Here is a 23,694-nt window from a genome sequence, read left to right on the forward strand (position 1 = left end):
TCTTCATGTTTACAGATGTTGTTCCAACAAATCTTTAGGCGGCCAATGGTAAATCAACACAATGCACATACAACAGATATTGAAATATCACAATGCTTGCCAAGCTTACTGTTCTCATGTGGTGGTCTGAACATGCAGGGCATGAGGTTTATTAATTACACATTTCGACTGACTGTAGTTTATCCTCCACGATGATATATATGATCAGTATCCAAATTTACAGAAACAAGAGCCAATCTCATAAGATAGGAAGTAAAAGTGGAAGTGCAACCTGTACCTGGTACACTGTACTAGGCAATGGTGGTCATTTAAAATAAGAAAAAGTGCACTGGTTGCAAGCACAACATTTTATTGTGTATGCACGGGCTAATCTCATCTTGTGGCCTCAAGCCCGTAAAGAAGATACCTCCAGGACATTTAAAACTCCAACCTAGGCAAATCTGAATGATGACACCCTTTGGTGCCACCACTTGTATTATCATCATTGTCATGGATTGTGCTCTTTAGAAAAGCATGAGTATTCTTTGTATTTGCAGCTTTATTTGTAATGTACAAACCAATATAGAGAAATAAGGAGAACTATACAGTCTTCTGATTCCTCACTACAATTGTCCAGAGGTGTCCAGAAGAGTTAAACAAAACAGAACAAATGATGACAAGTTGTATAATTTCTAGCAATAGCATATTTCCAAAAGTTTTAGGAATTTTTGCCTATGCTGGGGCTAATAAGTCTCCTAGTTTGGTCCTCTCTAACTCTGATGTTTCAGCACAAGGAAATGAGTTGAGTCTAGGGCAATCCCAACCTGACCAGTAAGATGGATGAGCATGGGTTTAGGGGGCCCTGATTCTTTTACCTTTCCATTTGGTAAAATCATGGAATTGTGTCTATTAGTCTTTTTAGATCTGACCCTTTCTGATGTAACCTGATAGTTACTCAAGATTTCACCTGAATTAAATTTGGTCAAGCTGAATTTATCAGTAGAGATAATCACATGTTTTCAATTCAGAGATACTAGAAGCCATTGATCAAGCATTTAGATCCCTCCCCCAGGGCCATAATGAGAGTTGGGAGGTGGGTGGTCATTTATATAACCTGTATGTCAACTTGTCAGGGTATTTTCTTGTAGGTTCATCTAAAACTGTTTGCCTTGTGGAACATTCCCTTGTTAATGGGACAAGAAGGATAATTGCCTTCTGCTCTTTTTTGAAAATGTGCAGAATTTCATGGGGGGTATAGATAGTCAACCATAATTTCAGCAGTCAGCGAGCCATTACATCAGTGTTCTTCACCTATCTTACACCTGTCAAACTTTATGTATTACTTTTAATATGTTATTTTAGGAGGGTAAAACAGATTAGACCTGGATGGACAAAGTCCTTGATATTTGCTGAGCCTTTTCTTTTTGGCCATTTGTAGCTCTTTATTATGCTCGTGCTCAATATATTTTTAATTTGAATGGCTGCCTAATACATTCTATTACTTTAGCAAGCCAGTATTCTGGATTTTGTGTCTGTGTCTTATATCTATTAGAAAGTATTGTATGATACTCTCTATTTCTTTATGTTGCTTTTTATGCACCATTCCAATCTTGTGTTTTCTGTGCATTATGTAGCTAGCATTCCACTTTAAATTCCCTTTGCATTAGAATATAAATTTGCCATCTACATAACAAAGTACAACAATGTTACAAGTAGTAACATAATTTCATTCACAGCAAAATCAACCTATTCCTACAAATTTGTTTACAGCTTTGTTTTCTGACACTGAGAACCTGAACAATAGTGAAGTGACCCTAGAATGAGGACAGAATTCCAGAGGTGGATAGCAGCCTGTCTATACTTGTGAACTAGTATTGTATCTCAGATAACACCTGCCACTCTTTAACCCCAGTTTAATCTGTAAAAAAAACTCTATCTGGCTGTTCCTGTGTTATTTATCTTCTGTAGGTTTTAAAAATCTGAGCCTGACAGCTTTGGCCATACCAGAAGCTCATGTGAGTCTTATGGAACAATGCCCTAGATGTATGCAGAAAACAGGTTTTCTATGCCAGACCAAATCCCTGGAATGAATGTAGAAAGGGACTTCTTTTAGAGGAGAGCAGACATGCCGTCTCCTGGCACAGGCTGCCACTAAAGACCACATACTATAGAAGAGGCATTGGGGTGTGAGAACCAGGAGATCTGGAGACCAGCAGTGGGTTTTTATACATTGTATATTATATTATATTATATTAATGTGACGGTCAATGAAATTGTAATTATTTGTAAGTTTTACAATATATATCTGTGTTCCTGTCTGGAAGATTGCTTCCTTGTCAATGATCATTCTCCTTTTTTTACAATTTTTCTCCTTTACCTAAAATAAATTTAGTTTTTATTAATATTATTATTATTATCATCATCCAGTATTTATATAGCGCCAACATATTTTGTAGCACTTCACAAAGCCTATAGTCAGGTCACTAGCTGTCACTCAATTGGTTCAGTTCATTTTTTGGGTGCATCCTGTCTTCACAGCTGTCATTCCTTCACTATAGGCAAAAGTTTGTATTAGGCATAACTTCCTATCTGGTGAAAATGTCTCAACAGGATAGGAAGTAATATATTAAATCTGCTATGGGCAAAGAGACAACAGAAATAGGATGTTTTAGCTTGGAGAGTGGAACATCAGATAGGTTTTTTTTTGCTCTATGTGTCCTCCTGTTCCAATGACATGTTTCCCTAATTTCCTGTCCTGGAAGTCAAGAAGTGAGAGTATACAGTATCTCTCAAGCAAAAAAACTAAAAAAAAAAGTAAAAAAAAAAACATGCTGAAATCTAATTTTTCAGTTTTAGTGTATGAAATCCTCTTAGGAGTTTTTTTTTACATTTTCTCATGTTCTGACCCAGTGATGATAGCAAATAGGACAAGTAGAGAGGGTGAATCTCCAAGCCAGCAAGGCAGAGACATTATTAAAAACCATACAGTTCCAACTCTTTTCTGCTCTATCCAAAGATCACCTGATTACCAATAAAATATTGACCGCTATCCAACCTGACCTATGAGTGACCTATTGAGTCCTTGTTATTATCTGCTTGATGTGGTCACTTCTTAAGCTACATACACACGTGCAATTATTGTCGTTGGAAAGGATCTTTCATAATCCTTTACAATGACTAAGGACTGCACGATGCATGAATCAGTGCTGTGCATACAGCACTGTTCTGCTCTATAGAGCGGGGAGGGAGGACGATGAAATGGCACCCCGCTGCATGCTCTCCCCCTTTTCTTGCATTAGGATCGTTCGCCGTCCATCGTCTGTGGATCTGTCCAGGACGGCTTCTCAGAATAAAGATAAAGATACAGCAGCAGTGTTATTACATCAAGGGAAATGTGCTAGTGACTGGCAAGCACAGGCACATCTGCAAGGCTTGAATCCTTAGGGACATGTATCGTGCAGTCGTTAGTCGTTGGAAAGGATCGTGAAAGATCCATTCCAACCAAAATGATCGCATGGGTGTACATATCCTTAGTGCCTCACTACCAGATTTAGTTGAGTATATCTTGCAGCAAAATGTAAGAAAAAATCATGCAGAATGGGTTAAAGAAAAGTTGGAGGACAAAGTGAGTGTTTGGCTAAACAATTGCCTTGATATAGGCTTTTCCATGCTCTTTTAAGAGTGAAAAAATAGATTTATATTTCCCTTTATGTCAAAATCATTGTTCTACTTTCTTTAATATTTTTCCTACTACACGAAGGTAGCAGCTAATCTTACAGGTCACATGACATACTGACAATGTTCTGTTGGGATTCAGTCAACTTTAACCACATGGGCAAAAAGGTCTGCCACTATAAATATTATTAATTAACATGCTGCACAAAAATGTACTTTATAATTTCCAGAAACATACTGGTTTTAATAATAAAGCCATCTGTAAGGGCTTAGCTCAGAGCCTGACCGCTTCCATTTTGTCAGGTCTCTGGAGACTTGGGCTCAGAGTGAGTTAGAAACCTCATAGGATTTGGCCTGAGTGAAGCATCCCATTGTCTCTTTGTACAGTCAAGTACTTTGTCTGGAACTGGACCAGTGGTTCTGGCTCCACATCACACGGCTGGAGGCTTCACTCTCTAGCATGTGGTCTCAATAGCTGCCGGAGACAATCCCTGTATGTTTGGAGTAGGACTCTGTCTCCTACGGATCTGTCTGCGACCGTGTTACCTACAACCTCTTCCCAGCTTGAACTGCTAACAGAAGAATTAATCACTGTGCTGTAACACGTCTATGGCCCAGGGGTTGGTGTTTTGCCTGCAATCAGCTAGAGGCAGTAAATCCATCTAGTAACCCTTTTTCCATTTGTTACACTTAAAAAGCAATCTGTAAATGGTAATAGATCTCATTTGGTGACCACCTTTTCAGAATTTTCTGATGGAATTTGTGCAGCAGGGTTACCAGAAGGTCACACGCTGCCCCTGACTTTTATCAAAATATTGATGCCCTGAATTTATGTATATTTAAAATCTTAGAAATCCTGAAATAAAGTTGTGGAAGAGACTGCTGAATCAATCTGCCTGTCAGTTTCTTATTCTGTTATATCTATTAGGGATTCTGGTAATGAGTTTGGGTTTTCGCTCCTGCTATACAGATTATTAAAGATTACCATTTCCCTGATAAAAGCTTTAATAATGTAATAGAAAATGTAAGAGGAGTTGTGGAAAGACACAAAGGTGGGTGGGAAAACCCCCATGTGGACAGGAATAAGAGTCAGAATAATGGCAAGACGAACTGTTATATTGCCTGGGACCAGAAACCAGGGGCAAGTACATAAAATTATACTTTTGGGTGCACTCACCTTTGCTCTGACAGGGAGAGAATTCTATTGAATACCAACATACATAGCTGTCCCAGAAAGATAAGTTTACAACTACATAAAGCAAACCTGTGTCTGGCCTATACAGGGCAAAATACCACATTCATCTAGGTTCCCCTTTCTCAGCAGTTTATAATTTCTTTTGCTCATTCATAAAGGTAATGGGATTGAGGACCATGTTTAAGCTCTGAATCCCTCTATTTATAGAGTATAAAAGGGTTAAGAACTGTTTCCCTTCCCCATGTAAAATCTCTGGGTTAGCAAGCACCTGCACCGTCATGTCAGGGAAATATCCTTATTCCTAGGTATTTTCCTTGCTACTACTAGTTAAATGGAATGACAAGGCAGTACAGGGGAGACATATGCTGCTGGGGTGGAGGACAATGCAAACCTTATGCTTTGTCCTGCATGGGCAAGGCACAGGTTTGCTTTAATGCCCACCGCCAGACACCTTCCCCACCCCTCTTGTTTAATACTTGTTTACTACTGTGCTTGCAAACCCTCCTGATAGCTTGTTTACCAGATTCTAAGATGTTTCTTTTCCTAGTGATGCACGGAAGAGAAGTCTGCATGGCTCTGCACATGGATCCCTGGAGAACCTCTATTGGAGAAGGGGGTGTTGAAGAGTCCAGTCTCAAGACACAACTAGGGGAACTGATCAATGTGAAATACTTTTGCCACAACAGCTAGCAGGCAGCATTTTCTAATACCCTAACAATAAAAAAAAATGGACCTACTCGACATAAATAAACCAACAACTTGGGCCATTGGTTTAATTATGACAATGGCTTTTGGAGTGATTATGCTCTAAAAAAAGCCAATTTTGACTGGTTTTCTTAAAGTATATTAGTAAGCCTGGATTGTACTTAAATCTTAGCAAATTATTTGCCTACTGCTCTTTCAGTAACACGCTTTTAGAAAAGGTGTGTTGAAGTTCTCTGACTCTCAGTAAAGTGTTAGACCTCTTGTTGTTTTGACAGCCTGGATCACACAGCACATGCACACTCCACCTCCCTACCCCGTAGCGCTGAGCATGGTGTATGTGGTTGAGTCTTGCCACCCTGGTGGGACACTTTATATAAGCTTCAAGATGTATGCATAAGCATGCAATTCGAGCCATTACTCTCTCCTGAGAGTCGGCGAGGCTGCTGTTGTGGTTACAGCTGTACAGTTACGAGGAGCAGCCTTCGAACGTAGCACATAAAGGAATTTATGCAATCACTGGCACCCTCTTCTTTTTTCCTCCATTCTCCTGTAAACTGAGGCCTGCAAATCCACATAAAGTCTAAGGGGTACTAATGAGAGCAATATTTGGATTTAGAGGACCCCCACCTACAGCCTAATCTAGGACTCCCCCTCATTTTCTAATGGCCCCTTGAAGTTCCGTAAAGGTTTTATAGAGGATAAGCACAAGGGCCTTGTTTTACTGAAGCAAGCTGCAGTGAAGGGGTGGCACAGAGCCAGGATTCTCACCACAATATGTTAACAGTGTGTTTGAACGCCGTCAACAATCTGACCGCAACAGTATTAGCAAAGACAAAACATAACATTCTAAAGCTACGTACACACTTCCAATTATTATCGTTTGTAAACGAATGTCGAACGATCCTGCACGATATCTGCGAACGATCGTATAGCACCGATCCTGTACATACAGATAACGTCACGATCGTTCAAAGATATTGATGGTCAACGATCGTCGTCCAATCCGATCCGCCGGTCCGGTCGTTCATTTCCAACGACTATCCTCATTCGTCTGCGTCGTTGGTTACTTTTTTTACAAACAATTTTTGGCCAATCGGTCGTTCGCCGTTCGTTCGTCGTTCATTTCCAACGATAAAAATTGGACATGTGTACGCAGTTTAAGACTGCAAGAAGATGATACAACAGATGTGACTGTTGTGATAGTGATGTGATAGTCCGAATCGAGCTACAGATGCTAAATATTTAGTCAAATGATGAAAACGTTAAAGAGTTGGTCCATTCAAAAAACAATATGTAAAAACCAGGTGAGGCCTGGTGGGTGTAGTTAGCCCCTGGTTTCCTATATTTCCTCTGAATGTTCCCATAGCAAAATCTGCTGTAATTCCCATTTCTCTTCATTCCCATATAGGAGATCGGGTGTTCACATTCATCTTTGTGTGTCCCAACTTCTTCTTTCTTTTACATTCTCGATAATAATAACTATTGTTTCAAAGCTCCACTTGGGCATGTGGGAGCCTCCCAAAATAATCAGAGCAGGTATGCAGACCAGGAACACTTTGGCATTTACTGCAAACTTGAAATCAGTTCTGGGGTTTTAAGCTGGCCATAGATGCAAAGGGGCAGTAGGATAAAAGACATAACACAACTATTCATGGGCTTGTCTTTAGGCTGATAAACAGATGGCAATTTTACTTGTGCAAGGAATGGAGGATGGGTCAGTAAAAAAATCTTTGTTTAGGAGCTTCCACCCCAATCTCACATGCCTAGCTGCAATCTATATTATGTAAACTATAAGGAAAATTGAATACAACTATTTGCAACGCCTGGAAGTAATTCAATACCCTAGCGTGCACCCAAACCTGAAATATCCATCTTAAATGCAAATTTTGAAAGTACAAACTAATCATGGTTATTTTGTAATGTATTGTATGAAAAAGGTCACTGTGGTGTCACCAAAGGAAGTGTAAAAAGTCAACAACAATCTCAGATCCTAAATTAGCAGCATGACTGTGACCAGCAACAGATCTCAGCTGATTAATAGTGGATGAGGTCTTGCTGGGTGGTCCTCAGTTTCCTTTTCTAAGTGAGAGCTCTCGGCAGCATAATTTGACTTCTGAATTGCCACCCACTTTAATTTGTGGAGTCCCACTCTGCTCTCTAGTCTGGCTGGATCTATATTAGTTGCATGTGACAGCTCGGGGAAGACTGCATCATTCACAAGAATAGAAGAGGCCCCAATTTACTTTGTAAGGAGCTGTAGACACAGGTTTAATGATGCAGCAACTTCCGATATGGAAACAATGGGGACTTTAGGAAGATGCCAAATATTACTCACTTCACTGTGTGCAGAGAATGAAGAATACCAGGGAAAGTATACCAGAGACCATAGAAATTCTATTGCTGACTGAGTTTGTTTAGGGGAGCTCATTATTAATAGAGAGGTTGTGGAAGTAATCACTGTCTCCACAGTTTATTAGGAAATACAAGGTGATAGGTAAACCTGGGCTGTGTCTATTTAAATATTGGTAATATACCACTACTTAAAGACTTACATAAAGTTGTTATATAAATCAACATCAGAACAACAGAAAAACAGGTTTGTGTACGTAAAAGCCCATATTAAAAGGTAATGATTCAGGAGCACAGTTAGGAGACAGAAACAGAGAGTTACCACTTTTTAACAGGAGGTGACTGAATAAAGGAACTTCAAGACAGGATTTGCATTATTAATTAAAATTTTAGTGATTGGGTGTACCTGTACTTTAAAATAGACCTAACCACTAAATTTTTTTGTATAGGTATAAAAGGTTGCTTTGCTTGGAAATCTTTCTTTTTGTATATAGTAAAACTGTTTTATATATGGTAAAACAGTTTTTTCAACACTTGGTTTCCAGATATAGGCAATCCAGTCTGCTCCAGTAACAGCTAAAAGCCAGAGAGGACAGGCCCACAGGGGCCTTTAAGATTCATCAGGCTAACTAATCCCCTAAACTAATATAAAAAATGAATACAAGGGCATCCCTGAGGGACACATGGCCACCCCGATTATTGCCTCTTGAACTCCTCACTTCCAAGTGCCACTGTTGACTCCTTCCATGTAGACTCATCAGGATAACTTAATATTTCTGTGGACTGCTTGCTCATCTGGAAAAAATGCATTTAACAAACAAGTATTTGTTTCTTCATTTGGACACACTGTCCGGCACACTCCTTAAATGAGAAAGCATGTTGTAAAATTCTCAGCAAAACAAACATTGAGGAATTCCTCTTGTGCACCATGTGGAAAAGCTCTACCTCTCTTAACTTTCTATCCCCTCCTATTATTTGCACCTTGAAATTCCATTGGGTGTGTGACAAGCTTCCTCAAATAGGGGGAAGCCCAAAGTGGTCACTACAAAATTATTCAAATTTGGGAAGCCCAAAATGGTCACTATAGGCATAAATAAGGAAAGCCCAAGGTGGGCATTACATACATGGTTTCCTCCCCAAAACAAGAGTACAAAAAGCAGTCCAGTCCTTGCCATCCTTTGTCTCATCACTCTATGCTCCCCAGAGGACTCAACCTCAACCCCCTGTTTTCAGTTCCATCCTGATTTAAGGGAAAATTATCTGCCCCTTTTACACGCCACCTGTAGTACCAGGTGCCATGATGCCTTTAAATCCCTACACAATTATTGTCCCACTTACATTTCTGACATGGTTAAAAAATACTCCCCCTGCCGCTCTCTCCGCTCCTCCAATGATCTACTACTGACTTCCTCACTCAATGGTCTTCCTCGTCCTATTCAGCTTGCTCCTACTTTCTGCTCATTTAAAAGAGCGCTCAAAACCCATTTTTTCAAACTTGCCTACCCGTCTTCTTCTGTCAATTGAAACCACCACTACTTCCCACAACTACATATTTCCCATCCTATTGTGTGTGAAATTCCCTCACCTACTAGATTGTAAGCTCTTTGGGGCAGGGTCCTCTCCTCCTGTATCACTGTCTGTATTAGTCTGTCATTTGCAATCCCTATTTATTGTATAGCGCTGCGTAATATGTTGGCGCTATATAAATCCTGTTTATTAATAAAAATAATAATAATAATAATGCCTTAAGTCTAATGCATATGTCAGAGTTACATCATCATTTGCTTTCCCATAGCCAAACGTAGAAAGCATTGGATGCAGAAGAAGCCACAGAGGAAATAGCAGAGACAGAAATGGGAACAGGAAAGTGCTGGAGAAAGGCAAAACATATGCCAAGAGCCGTTGCCACTTCCTGGGCTACAGTTGCACTTTAGGTAGTAAACAAGAGAATACCAGCTCAGGATATTGGCTGTCTCTTTCCTAACGTCTTACTTGCAAGGCACATGGAGAGTAATTTACAAAAATGTCTTCTAACCAAAAATATTCCAGCCATGAAGGCTTTAAAGAGGTTCAGGTGTCAGTGTGCATACAGTAGGTGACACATTCTCTTTACAAAGAGTGATGGAGTGATACAGTATCAGTCTTTCAAATGTAACCCAGACCTCATTACATCTTGCTTTAATGGATGCCCTCGGCTAACTGATTAAGGAAACTTAAGCAGGCCATAAAATATTCCCAAAGGGCTAATAAGGTCATAGAGATGGAAAAAGTTGCAGCCTGCTTCCTCAAACCTGTAATGTAACTGTTTGAGGAACAGATGATCCACCAATAAAACAGGAGCTGCAAGCTGCATGCCACATGTCAAGTCATAATTGACCACAGCTGTGTCCAGCATAACTTTTATTGATGGCAGAGCTGGGGATTCTGGGAGGTTATCCTATGAACTTGGAAGGCAGTAATGCACACAAGGCGCTGCAGTCAACCCCTTGCCAGGCAGTTTGAGGGGCGATGACAGCATGACATTTACTAACAGGCAGATATTTTTCGGAAGCTAATGGCTGCACTGTTGCTAACTTTACACATGGGTGTAAATCTTGTGTTTACACACACAAATACTTTCCTATCTAACAAATCAAAAAATGGTGCAGCACAGGGATTACTTTTTATGCCCATGTGAGTTCCTTCACTACAGCCTTTCTGCCTTGCTATTTGAGGGGTAACTTTCTATTCAACATCCAAATTTTATAAAACTTTCTCAGGTTTCAGATTCAAAACCAAAAGCACATTGTTTTCATTTTTCACACACACACACACACACACACACACACACATATATATATATATTATTATTATTATTATTATTATTAAACAGGATTTATATAGCGCCAACATATTACGCAGCGCTGTACATTAAATAGGGATATATATATATATATATATATATATATAATATATATATATATATATATATATATATATAATATATATATATATATATATATATATATATCATCCTATTTATAATAGAGCTATTTATTGTCCCATATGAGAAAAGCTGCACAGAGTTATTTTTTAGATGTACAGCAGGTAGAGTAATCATGACACAACTACTGTATACACCTCATCTAAAAAAAAAGTCTGTCTCATACTCCACAGGTTTTAACATGTGTATTATTCCATAAATATTAATAAAATACTTTCCATTACATCTAATTAAACACAGCTGTCATTTTAAGCTTTGATTTCCACAGCATTTTACCCAAGATGGACTGGAGACCAGAGTCATATAATTAATGTAACTATTGACAAGAATATCAGAAAAGGGCAATAGAAATAGTGTGCCAGAGGAAAAACTACCATTCCTTGTACCCCGAGGGGTCCTTTAAGGATTCAGATAGAAGGTGTGGCTAAGGCAGATCCTAAACAGTATGAAATGGATGGAGAGGAAACAGGAAGTAGCACATTTTCAGCCACATTTTTCCTTTACAAATCGCTCACCCACTCACTCTTTAATTAGTTTTAGGTATTACTGATATTTCACTAAAAAGCTATAATAATAAAACCAAAGTACAATTATTACCACTCTCTAGACTCGTGGGAAGTAGAAAACAGTCTCAGAATGAACATGTCTAACCTTATGGTAGATGGATCACCACTGCAAAAGATTATGGACCTGGTTTATTAAAGTTCCACAAGACGGGAGAAGATAGAGTATCACAGGGAATGGATTTTTAAAAATCATTTGATATTAATTGGCAAATGTTGTGTATCTTGGACTAAATCTATTACAGGTTTGCAGAATCACCCATGTTTCCCCATGATAGTCTATGTTCTCCAACCTTGGACCATTTTAATTAATTAGACCCCATGTTGGGTTTCTCTTTTATCAACCAAAAACAGAAAGTAATTGGTTCAGTGGGAAAAGGATCATTGACATTGAACAGTAGAACGTTGGAAACATGTATCTGGTCTTCTGAATCTCAAATTTTGCTGAAGTGAACAGATGGTAGGCAAGTCATCAGATCTAAATCCAATAGAACACATTTTGATTGGGGTTGAAGAGGGGATTCACAAAAGGAAAGTGCAGCTGCAGAAATTGTAATCAGATCAATTTGGACCAGAACCTTAAAGAAATGTTTTTTGGATATAAAATCCTTATAATGAAGAATACAAAAAAAGACTGTTTTGAGAGACTACCCATTATCAGTCCAGTGTTCCTATAAAAATACACATTTAATAGGTATTTAGTATAACATACAGATATATTTAGTTTGCCCTGCACCTGGAGATCTGGTTTACGTTGTGATAAAAATCTAACAAAACTCAGTTTTAGTAATAAAAAGTACATTTCCATGTATCAGATGCAGAATATGTTTCACGTCTGTCAGTGATACATAATAGCGTACAGTAAAAGGGCACCATTTTGTACATGGAGCCAGATTAAATTAAAGATTATCCAGATCTTAACAACAAACAGCCTTGTTAACGTTGGGAAGGCTGTGGTTTACTCAGGCCTGTATTTCATGATATCACTAGATCTGAGAGTGTTAATCTGATCGGCACACTGTGTCCTGAGCGGGATTAAGGTGAACTGCAGTCCACTTCTGAGTGATTGAGGTTACAAAATCTCCAGGAATGAAAATCTGCTGGAGAATTTTGCTGGACATGTGATCTGGATGAAAGAGGGAAAGTAGCGACATTTAGGACTAGCACACAATAGGCTTTGTTAATGGACAGTGCTGGTCCATGCATATGTGATGTGACGATATGCTGGGAAAAGGGACAGATAATACAGGAAGGGCCTGGTCTCAGGATTGCAGGCCACTATCCAGCAAAATAAAAGCATCTCTCACAGTGGAAGCTGGAGGTAGGTCATATCTCTGAAAGCCAACTTCTATACAAAGCCTGATTAATGGTTCTCTACATCTCTGTTAAGGTACAGTACTTATACTGGATCCAAATGGTAATTTAAAGAAAACCTGTGTGAGGCTGTCACTGTTGGCAATTGCTGACCTGAAATTCCTAGCTTATTGATTGTCACGTTAAATGTACCTTTTGGCCTTAACTTCATGGATCACTTACACCAGTGGTGGTCAGCTTGCCATTTCTGCAGACATACATTGGTATTAGTCAAAGTCTACTGGCATAATAAAAGAGATGGTCCAAGACAGTAGGGAAATGGTCAGGGACTGCAGACATACTACGGGAGATGGTCATGTACTACAGACATACTACAGGAGACGGTCAGGGTCTGCAGACATACTACAGGTAAGGATCAGAGACATACAAGTTGTTAGTGACTTGGAGATCCTGTGCTAAAGAGCTGCAAGTTCGGCACCAAAGACTGGGCACTGTTTCTGACCAAGGAGGTGAGGGGAGATTTTTGAATTGGTAAACTTTTTATGGTGAAGTTGTGCAAAGTCTTACAGTTGGGTTCCATAATTGAATATCTCCTGCCAGCATAGTGCTGAAAAGGAACCTTGCTTCCCACATAGAAGCATACCCTCTATTCAGATGTCTGATACATGCCCCCTAATGAAAAAAACCTAAAGCTCTGTAATCAGAAAAGCTTCTCCCATTTGATTGGGAAGCTGTGGCCCTGGCTCAGCAGGGGATGTGCTGGACCGCTACAGACTGATCATTGCTTACACACAGAGTGCAAAGGTCATTCAGCAGGGGAAAGGCTTTCTAACTCAGGCTGTGGATATTGAATGAAAACTAACTAAGCAAGACTTTGTATCCCTTGATTTGATGTACCCAAATGTATTTAGCTGATTTAAACTCAATTGAGCTTTAGGTAGAATGGGGTTGGGCCTCTAAGGAGAATGGGGTGTGAATAATGGGTAGCATGGCAGGAACCGTTTTATTTATATCCTCCTCCCATGCAGGACCTCTGTGGTGAAAACACTGAGCCTCACAATGAACTATTACTCTCTGCACTGTACTAATAGATAGCCACACATGTGTTTTCATTTAGCATAAAACACAAGTATCTGTATTTATGAAGTATTTTCAGCTCAATTTATTTAGCTTTTAGAGATGACCACAACAAAGAAACCAACAGACAGTGAGTAAGCTTAGTCATTCCATCTTACCTATGTGCAAATATCTAAACTAATGGCATCCACCTGTGAAGAGAAGAAGCTAAGAAAACTACTGCCAATGGTTTCTTCTGTCTTTCCAGCTTTCTGTACTGTGCAGATTAGGAAAGCTGCACATAAAAGGAAACAATAAACTCCATTAAATGTTCTCTGGCTTATTCAACAAAATGCAGTGAAGACCAAATTACTGTTTTCTGGTGTAATAAATTCAAATGTTTTTGCACATTGCATTGCATTGGTAATAACTTTAACATGTCTTCAGCTAATATAGCATGTCATGATCAAGGTTTTAGCTGTTCTTAAGCTACGTACACACGTCAGATTTTTATCACCCGATAATCGGCATCGGCCAATTATCGGGCGAAAATCTGCCGTGTGTACAGTCGGTGTCGTCCATCGTCCGGACGACCGACCTGCCGGATCCACGGACGATGGACGACAGCCGATCCTAATGAAAGGGAAGGGGAGAGCGCGCAGCAGGGTGCCGCTCCGTCGCTCTCCCCCTCCCCTCTCCATAGAGCAGAGCGGTGCTGTATGTACAGCACCGTTCATGCATCGTGCACTCCCTTGTCGTTGGAAAGGATCGTGAAAGATCCTTTCCAACGACAAAAATTGGAAGTGTGTACGCAGCTTAAATCTAATCTGCCCATTTTGCCTAGACCATGGTATAGATAAAAGAAGACACAATATTGTGCCTGCTACAAATATTGATAGAATTGAGAATAATGGTCTGGTCCATAAGGGATATAGAGGTGTGAAAAGTGAACTGGTTAATCATGGTTGTAAAACATCTCCCTTCCCATAGGTGTGAAGTTCAGTTCTGAGCTTAAAAGAACTGTAACTATATTGCAAGTTGTATTAATGCACAGGTACTAGACCAGGTTGTGCATTGGTGCATTGTTGTACCATCCATTCCTAATGGCATCCCAATGTTCATGCGTTTTCATCACCTTGCACAGTAGCAAACTAACATGCATTGTGGTGCATTTGTTAGTTACAAAAAGTAACGCCTGTACCTTTTTGGTCTTAGCAGCCCAAAGCAGCCCATTCTTGGATTAAGCAGCCCATTCAATAGGTGGACTGCTTTACCAGAACACGTATTATCACAAAACAATGGTGGTGAATCTGATTTTGGTGAGATGTTCATAATGCCTTTTTCGAGAACCAACCTAATTTAAACCATGCATCTAAGAATACAAATGGATCTGTCACAGCAGCTCTGGTATTTAAAGCAGCTCCTATATAGATATAAAAAAGCAAAAGAGAGGAGTGTTTCTCCTTATTGGGTTCAGGTTATACAAATAGTTGTACATAGGCCGCCCCCTGAAATATTAAGCATAAAACTAGGAATAGGAGACAGAAAAGCAGGGGTTTTCTTTGTGGCAAATCATAATCAAAAATATTGTTCACTGAAAACAATATACCGTATTTGATTATGATTTGCCACAAAGAAAACCCCTGCTTTCCTGTCTCTTATTTCTAGTCTTATCCTATACAAATACGTTCCTGTTATGATAGTCCAGAGGACCCTATATTCTAATTGGCTGCCATTCTAATTGGCTTGTTCTTTCCAAAATTTTCCATGCCACATTGAAAAAGCAAGTTTGTTTTGTGTTGAGGTTAGGCAAACAATGGTCAAGAGAGAGCCATAATGACACATATATGCAAAGGCTTGATGTTGTCCGATAAAATCAACAGTTGCAACCTTTTAATGTTTGTTAGACAGTCAAACATTAGTCAGAAATTGTTCATACCAAGACAGGAGATGAGTTTGACACATGTTAATGAAAAATAAAGGGAAATTATGTGGAGGAGGCTTACCAGACACTGGCCATCAACACAGATGTCTGAGGAACCCAGCTCACATGGTGTGCCATCTTGGACTTTTTCTGTGTGACGGACGTAGAATCGGTAACCAATGGGACGACAGTTCAAAGCACAGCGCTGATTTCCACTCACTAGAAACAAGAAGAAAATGATAACAATTAAAGACACTCAGTAACATTTTTCATCTGTCAGTCAGTCCCAAAAATATGTGGTCATGGTTTAGTAAATTGTTGGATTGTCTTCATAGACCAGTGTATATTGCTGCTTTGTGGGATAACAATGGCTTGTAACAGTGACAAGAAGGTGACAAGTGAAAGTGACAATGACAGTGACAGTTTCTGACACTCAGACCTAATCCTTATCTGCAGTCTGACCATAGAGTTAGTAACTGCAACCAAAACCAGCTTCAAATTAGCAATAAATTAAAAACGAATTGAAAGTAAACAAATCGAGTCATGTGAACAAATTATAGATTAGTCAAAATTATAGAGAAAGATTAAGTCAGAATTCCAACCTTTTTGATGCAGATGTTTTGAATGGAATGGTTTATAATACAGACTGGAAAATTGATGGATCGTGACAGTAGATCTGCTTTGTACATGACCTTGTATGTGATCACACCTGGAAGATGTGTGCTTAATTTTCTCTACAACTTGTCCATGGTGGTCTCTCTATTTACCAGCAGCCTTTTGAACATGAGTCATTATTACATTGTACTCTGATTTGATCTTGTATGAAGAATGAAAAGCAGACACAACCCAGTTATGTCTATATATTACAATAGATTGTAAAACAACATGGATGGAGTACGAGACATCATGGTAGCCCTGTTTCAGTTTGTGTTTCAAGGTCAAAACTGTATTGGGTTGCACATGAACACTTGACCCTACACACTCAGTTTCAGCTTCATTGTACAGCTTTCCTGTACATTAGAGGGTCAGCAGAGTCAAGGGCTGGATGAGATCCCAAAATCAGTTGAGCCATACAGAAGTAGTCCCAGACTTGTATGCAGTTTATGGACTATATATTGGACATAACAATAATAGACTTGGTGGAAAGACTATGGTCAAATAAAGGTCCCACGACATAAAGACTATGCATTTCACAATCCTTAATGCAAATAAAATCCTTTATAAAGTGTGAATGAAAAAGTAAAAATTACAGTCCATTTAATAGAGACTGTGGGGTCCACGTTGCCATTGCAACAGTCAATAACAACCAATAAGTTATCCTGTATTCCCAGAAGTGCACCTGGACGCAACTACCTGCCAAAACAGCTGCTTGATGAAACCAGAATTCCATGGCCATAATACATAATTTGCTTTTGTATATTCGATCCAGTAAGACATTGTTTGTTCAGTCTTACGAGAATTTAGCTGGCAACAGCTAAAGATTTAAAGAAGAGCAATGCTGCGCATAAGTATCTATGTCAAAATAAATGTTACATCAATTTCCCATCATCCTATTGTCACTACATTAGTAACACGTTGAGCCGCAATCCTTCAGGTTTTAATAAATAAGTAGCTGATGACAGGGTCTCTTTGACAAATACTCCTTGCAGTCTATGTTTTTCTTCCATTGTTAGGTAAATCTAGGATATCCTCTCTTATAATAAAACAACAAACTCCTAAAAAAAGCTTGCGAACATCTGCTGGGCTTGGATTACAATTCTTGACCTTTGTCGATCTTAGGTGCGGTTTTATAATCAACACAGATACACTCTATGGAATATTGAGAGCTGCAACAGAGATTTGACTTAAAGAGAAAGCAACATTTCAGTGATTATGTTTTGTTCATAAAAAATGAAAATATGTATAGCTGCAGAAAATATGACCACAACAAACAGTCATATGCTTGTACACACTTTTAATGACAGCCTTGATGCTGTGTAAACAGATTGGCAGCATTGACTTCCTTCTGGCATTCTTGATTTGCATTCTTGTCCTTGGTTGGTGAAATCACAGAGGGCCAGGAAATTAGCAATTTTAGAAAGTGGCCAGCAATGACAGCCTAATATCTGACAGGTTTTATTAAAGTATGAGTTTATCACATTATTATTATTATCATTAATAATAATAAACAGGATTTATATAGCGCCAACATATTACGCAGCACTGTACATTAAATAGGATTACAAATAGTAGTTTGCTATATGAGTATTTGAACTACATGGGTGCATGTGATTTCTCTGACAACAGTGGACCATGTCTGTGTCATGTGTATTGGAATGAGATAGAATGTGGTCAGAAGCCCATGGGACAGGGTAACAACACAGGTCCATAATTGGCCCATGGGTAGGGCTAAAAAAACTCCAAAAGTAGGATCCTAAACAAAGGCCTTCATTGAAAGATAACCAGGTACTCTATTTCTTTTAATAAAAAGCTGCAGATTAAAAATTTTAAAAATGACTTGAAAATTCCATTATTTATATTGAAGGAGCATATGAGATTTTAGCGATTGGATTTACATCTACTTTATGAGCCTTTGAGGTGACCTCAATAACACATGGCTTTTTGTTCTTTAATCCAGTTTTTGGCCTTGTCTTGTCTTTTTCAAGGAATAACGTTGTTAATAAATATTTGAGGATCAGCGTCCTGGAGAAGAGAGCTGCTCTTTGCAATGTGAGACCTCCCTGGCTTGTGTAGATGGGTTCTACAAGAGCTGAAGATTGAAAGCAGAAAATAGGTCTCCATTGGCTGCCTGGCAAGAGGCGCAACATACACAGCTGGGAGACATCTGGCTGCGATGGCTTATAGCCTGGGCCAGATAGCGATCCCAACAAGGTCATTCTGTGTTTTACAGTATTTTTGTATCAGGCCTGACAACAAGATAACTTCAGCGTGAGGATAAAGAACAGCTGAGGCAGCCACGATGAACAAAACCGTGCTTGTATGCACGTTGTCTAATATACAGAGAGGTGTTGAGGAGATGGAGTTTACATCAATATGACACTTTCGCTCTTGGATAATAAATTAAAGTGTGTATTGAAAACCTTCATCTGTTGCTTTTTGAAGTTCTGTGCTTGTGTTAGGATTAGGTGTTATTTTGAAAACAGTTAACGTGGAATTAGACCAAAATCTCTTCACTTCTTTTTTATTAAGTTGAATATTAGCCCAAGATATAAACTTGTTTGAAATATTATGGCTGCTCAAATAAAGTCATGATACCAATACAGTGCCCCTGATTCATCAAGCAGAATCGGATGATCGCTCGCGCATTCGTATTCGCGATCCGAAATCGTACGCCGTCGCGCTATTCAGCAACTGAAAAAGCTCACGGCTGGAGCCGCGCATCTCCGGCAGCTTTACACTTGGAGTCCGGACCGCGGTAAACCGCGATCGCTGGCCGCGCGTACTTTCGCGCTTCCAGCTAGCACGGATTTTATTGATGAATCAGGGGCAAAGTCTCAATTTCCAGGGTGGGTAAAATTGGATGAAGGGTGCTAAATCTGGAATTAAACCTATGTAGGGGTCTCAGAGTGAAGAGATATCATTACAACTTGACTGCTCACGAAATCCGAACAGCCCGCTTGGGCATCTCAAATTGAGGGGTGATGGGTGAATAAAAAAACCTTGCTTTAATATAAATCAGTGGTGGGCAACCTTTTTGGACCGGGGGACCACTAAATTTACCGGCTCCAGACTGCGAATGCGTGGGGAGCCAGGTGTCACCCAAAAGGTGTCACTCCTCTCGGGGGTGCACCAGCCAAAGCCGCGGACCACCAAAATTTTCTTGCGGACCACTGGTATTTATCAATTTTATTGATGACCGCTGGTATAAATAATCTAAGCAAGAAGTTCTCCCCTCCTGGGGATATAGGATACCTTGTATGGTAATACAATCTTGTTAGCGTCAATTATTTATTTAAAATTTTTGTGCAAAAACCCAAAAAGAATGCATCTCTACTCTGAGTGTATCATAGTGAATTTTATTTGGGTGCTATGGAATACAGGATTTAGGAATTGGCAAATCAGATTTAGAATTCTTTATTAAATAAGGCTTTAGGACAGCCATGCAGACACAGTGAGAATATACAAACTATTTACAGATAGTGTCCTAGCCGAGTTTTGACAAAGGACAAATCTTGATTGGCTTCCCCCAATTTTTGGCCTTGGACTATGGTATGGACATGAGAGTGTGAACTGCTCTAATGGACAGTTGGCAACATGACTATGGACTCTGTAAAAAGCTGTGTAATATGCTGGCGCTATAATACATAATAATAATTCACCCTAACTTTATGTTCTGTTTAAAACCCTTTTCTTGGACAGTAAGTAGGGGGAAATATCTGTAACCACAAATCACAGTAGCGACCCTATCCTCATCTGTTCCTATGGTGCCTCTCCTTTTATGGGTTACACATTGCAGCATCCAATTGCCAGCCAAAGAGCATAGTGCAGCACTTCATAATACCTCTTAAAGGGAGGATGTCAAAGTAATAAGTGATATGGTTCCTAAAGAAAAAACAGAAATGGTTTCTATTCACTTCAGATTTTTTGTGAATGTTATGTATTATAACCCATGGCGTGTATCAACCCGGAACATTGGATTTTCTGTTTCTTCCTTATGTGCCAAAAATTGATAAATATAATCAGTTGGCCTCCAATAATTTGATATCAGGTCTATACTACTATAGTATTACTACATTACCATTACAAGCCTTTTCATTGCATGATATATTAATATATACTCAGTTTCCATAGCACATAATTGTATGCAGACCTACACAAGGTCATGGCTATGAGATATTTCCTTTTATTCCTCAAATGAAAGTTATAAATAATATACCTCTTCCATTTTGTATGCAGGAATTGATGGAAAACACACATGGAAAACACTTTCTTTTTTACCAAACTGTAAACGATATAGCAGACCTTTTATTTTAAGTTTATGAAGAATCCAGAGAAGTTTTGCGCTCCAGTGAAATTTCAGGAATGTATTAGAAAAAAACAGGTTACTTTACTGCTCCTGCATGTTAATAAGGACAAACATTTGGGGTACAACCAGACTGCTCTGTTATATATGTTATATATTGGCCTTGATAATGGCAGCTGGATTTCCTTTGGGTAACATCAAATTGTAAGTTGTTCTCTTCAAGCTTGATTTGTAATTACATTCTAGCTTAGTTATTTCCATGGTGGAATGGATGATCCTTTATTATGCTGATCAATACAGACCTAAGTTAAACAAATGCAAGAAATAAAATGCATATTATTTAAAGTTCTCATCAATAGCCACCAAGATTGGGTTATAAAACTGCCAACTGATTGATTTACAGGTCAATCCTAAATTTTACAATTGTGTCTGTAGGGTAGGATAATAGGAAATACTCCGGCTGGATTTATAATCCTTGTAATTGCAGAGGGGGCTGGAGTGACAGGAGAGATAGCGCCTCCCCAAGAACATAAAGTCTAATAAAAGTCCAAATGCTAAATATTCAGTCAAAAATTGTACTATTCCATTTTTATAGACCAACCTCTACTTTCCTGTGAGGCCTTTCTGCCCACCATCAACCCCCTATTGAGCATATGTTAATAGATTTCATCCCACTGAAAACCATAAGCCAATGTTTTGAGTAGCTGGTAGATTTACCTGTGATAATGATCAGAAACCAATTACAATGTCTCTTAATCATGTGATCCCTAAGTAATCTATAACATAGTAATCAGAAGCATTCAATAACAGCAATTTAGTCTTTAGGTCATGATGAAGATTCCATTGCCTGGAGGTGTCGGTGTTAATCCCCTTAATACTATAATTGTCAGATTTAATTTTATTTTAAAATTATGAAGATGTAAACTTCATTTAAAAAAGGGAAACTAAGTTAAAAATGTTATTTTACACTTGTGATCTCATATTAAAAAATTGGAAATAATAATTGATGTACCAAATGAAAATCTTATCTGACCTTAAATAAAAATATGAAAAAAATAAACTATGCAAATACTTAGGCTTATTGTCAGGTAAACCAATTTATACTGATTCAGTATAAGGCATAGGCATCTAAGCATTAATGACTTATAGCTGTAATAGGGTTTTAAGAAGTCATGATATAAAGAATGCTTTAAGACATACACAGTCTAATATTTCATCAAAAATCTACTAATCTCAATCCAAGATCCACATCATTTGACTGTAGCTTCCAGCAGTTTACATGGTAAATGAGCACATATGGGGTCCATTTCCTGCACTCCTGTAACAGTCCCTCGTAAAAGTTTCAGGTTTTAGTTGAAGCTGATAACATAAATGTCAATAGAATCGCACACAGTAACAAAATTATTTTCTAGGACTACACTTTGGTAAAAACCCACAAACCTCTGGGGATTACCCCTATTTTTTTATTTATTTTTTTTTAAAGCTGCACTCCAGGCAACCAGCTATATCAACAGTTAAAATTGCTGAAAAACCAAAGAAAGTCACCGAGGAAAGGTTGACACTTCACTTCTTCAGCCAGCGAGAGTGTTACATATACAACTTAAGTATTTGACCTTCCTGAATTTTACTGGGATCCTGTCCCTGCCGATTCTTTTACAAAAATTGTATGAGGCCCTGCTAACCTACCCAATCAATCTGCATCTAGTCAGGCAGGCCATACCAATTCCAGGACAGGATAGAACTCCTGGGTAGGAAGGTACACCAAGATATACAAATTTAAATTTATCTCTTCCATCCTATCCAAAACCATAAACGTTTTAGATAAAGTCCAACTTAATTTTGTCTTAAAATCCATCCCTGAACCCCAAACAATCATCAATAAAGGACATTTAGTTACAAAAAACAAAGCACTTGTTGGTTTAACCAATCATTTTTACTAATATTTTTTTAAGATTGGCCAAATGTAAACCGGGCATTGATATGGCATTTGCCCACAGCTAAAAAAAGTGTTCCACTACAGGAGGTATTCAATAAATGCAATACAACTCCCTCCTTTCCAAAAGTTAACAAGGTTCTTGCAAAGTGTCAGTAACATTCACCCACTTTTAGTGCCTGTATAAACAGCCTATTGGTGTACCTGGTGGGTGCCATTTTTTTTCATACTTTTATAGCTTTATTGAAACAGATTTCTTTCCCATGTTGATACAATTATTTCAGTGATAATCATTCCTTCTCTGCATCTGTAACACTGAACTCTTTACACATGACAAGCAGGCTCTCTTTAATCATGAACGCCCTGTCAATGCGTTCTGTTCACGTCATTGGAATGTGGCTTCTGTATATTCCCTACAGGCCCAACAAAAGAACACAAGAACAACTCTTGGCTCACCATATGGATAAATCTCACCTTAAAAATCCTTTGCAGCCTTTCCAGCAGCACTAGCTCTTCATATATTATTTGTATTATAATATAAATCAGGGGCAACTTAAGGAAAAATTAATTTAAGGCTTCTCGTTGCTGTACTCTATAGTAGTTTTTTTACAGGCACGCAACTGTGAAAATGATTTATAGAATGTAAGTTTTGCCATAAAAACTAAAAGTTTCTCCTTGTTAAGAAGCAGATGTCAGGGGTCTAGCGTTTGACTAAAAGGGCAATACAGACTGGAAAATAGTTCTTGGAAAGTCAACTTTTGCCTGTCTGCTTTTACAATTGCAAACATTAATAAACTGTCTGCATAAAACTTGGTGGACTGACTTCTATATACCTAGAGATCTATCCATCTATTAACTTTGGGTTTTTCTGCCCACCAATGCTTGTTCCAATTCTTTCTCCTGCTGCAATTTGTGTCATATAAAATAAATTAACAATATAGCAATGGCAGCAAATATTAGCAAAGCTTTTTATGGTCACAGTAAGTGTGCAGGTATAGGAAGTTAGGAACACAGGCCTCTTTGAGGTGTACATTCCATTTATCATTCTCTGGACC

The 23,694-nt window shown here is 38.7% G+C and overlaps 1 protein-coding gene across 2 annotated transcripts in view; it reads right to left on the bottom strand.

Annotated features, from left to right (window-relative positions):
* ADAMTSL4 (ADAMTS like 4) overlaps positions 1–23,694 on the bottom strand; it is a 133,061-nt gene that overhangs the window by 19,756 nt on the left and 89,611 nt on the right. For both annotated transcript variants that reach the window (XM_072428890.1, XM_072428889.1), the window contains exon 7: positions 15,826–15,962. In XM_072428890.1, the coding sequence (XP_072284991.1) occupies positions 15,826–15,962 (137 nt within the window). The remainder of the gene's footprint in view (positions 1–15,825; positions 15,963–23,694) is intronic.

Source organism: Pyxicephalus adspersus, chromosome 12 (assembly GCF_032062135.1).
Source record: "Pyxicephalus adspersus chromosome 12, UCB_Pads_2.0, whole genome shotgun sequence".
NCBI classification, from domain to species: Eukaryota; Metazoa; Chordata; class Amphibia; order Anura; family Pyxicephalidae; genus Pyxicephalus; species Pyxicephalus adspersus.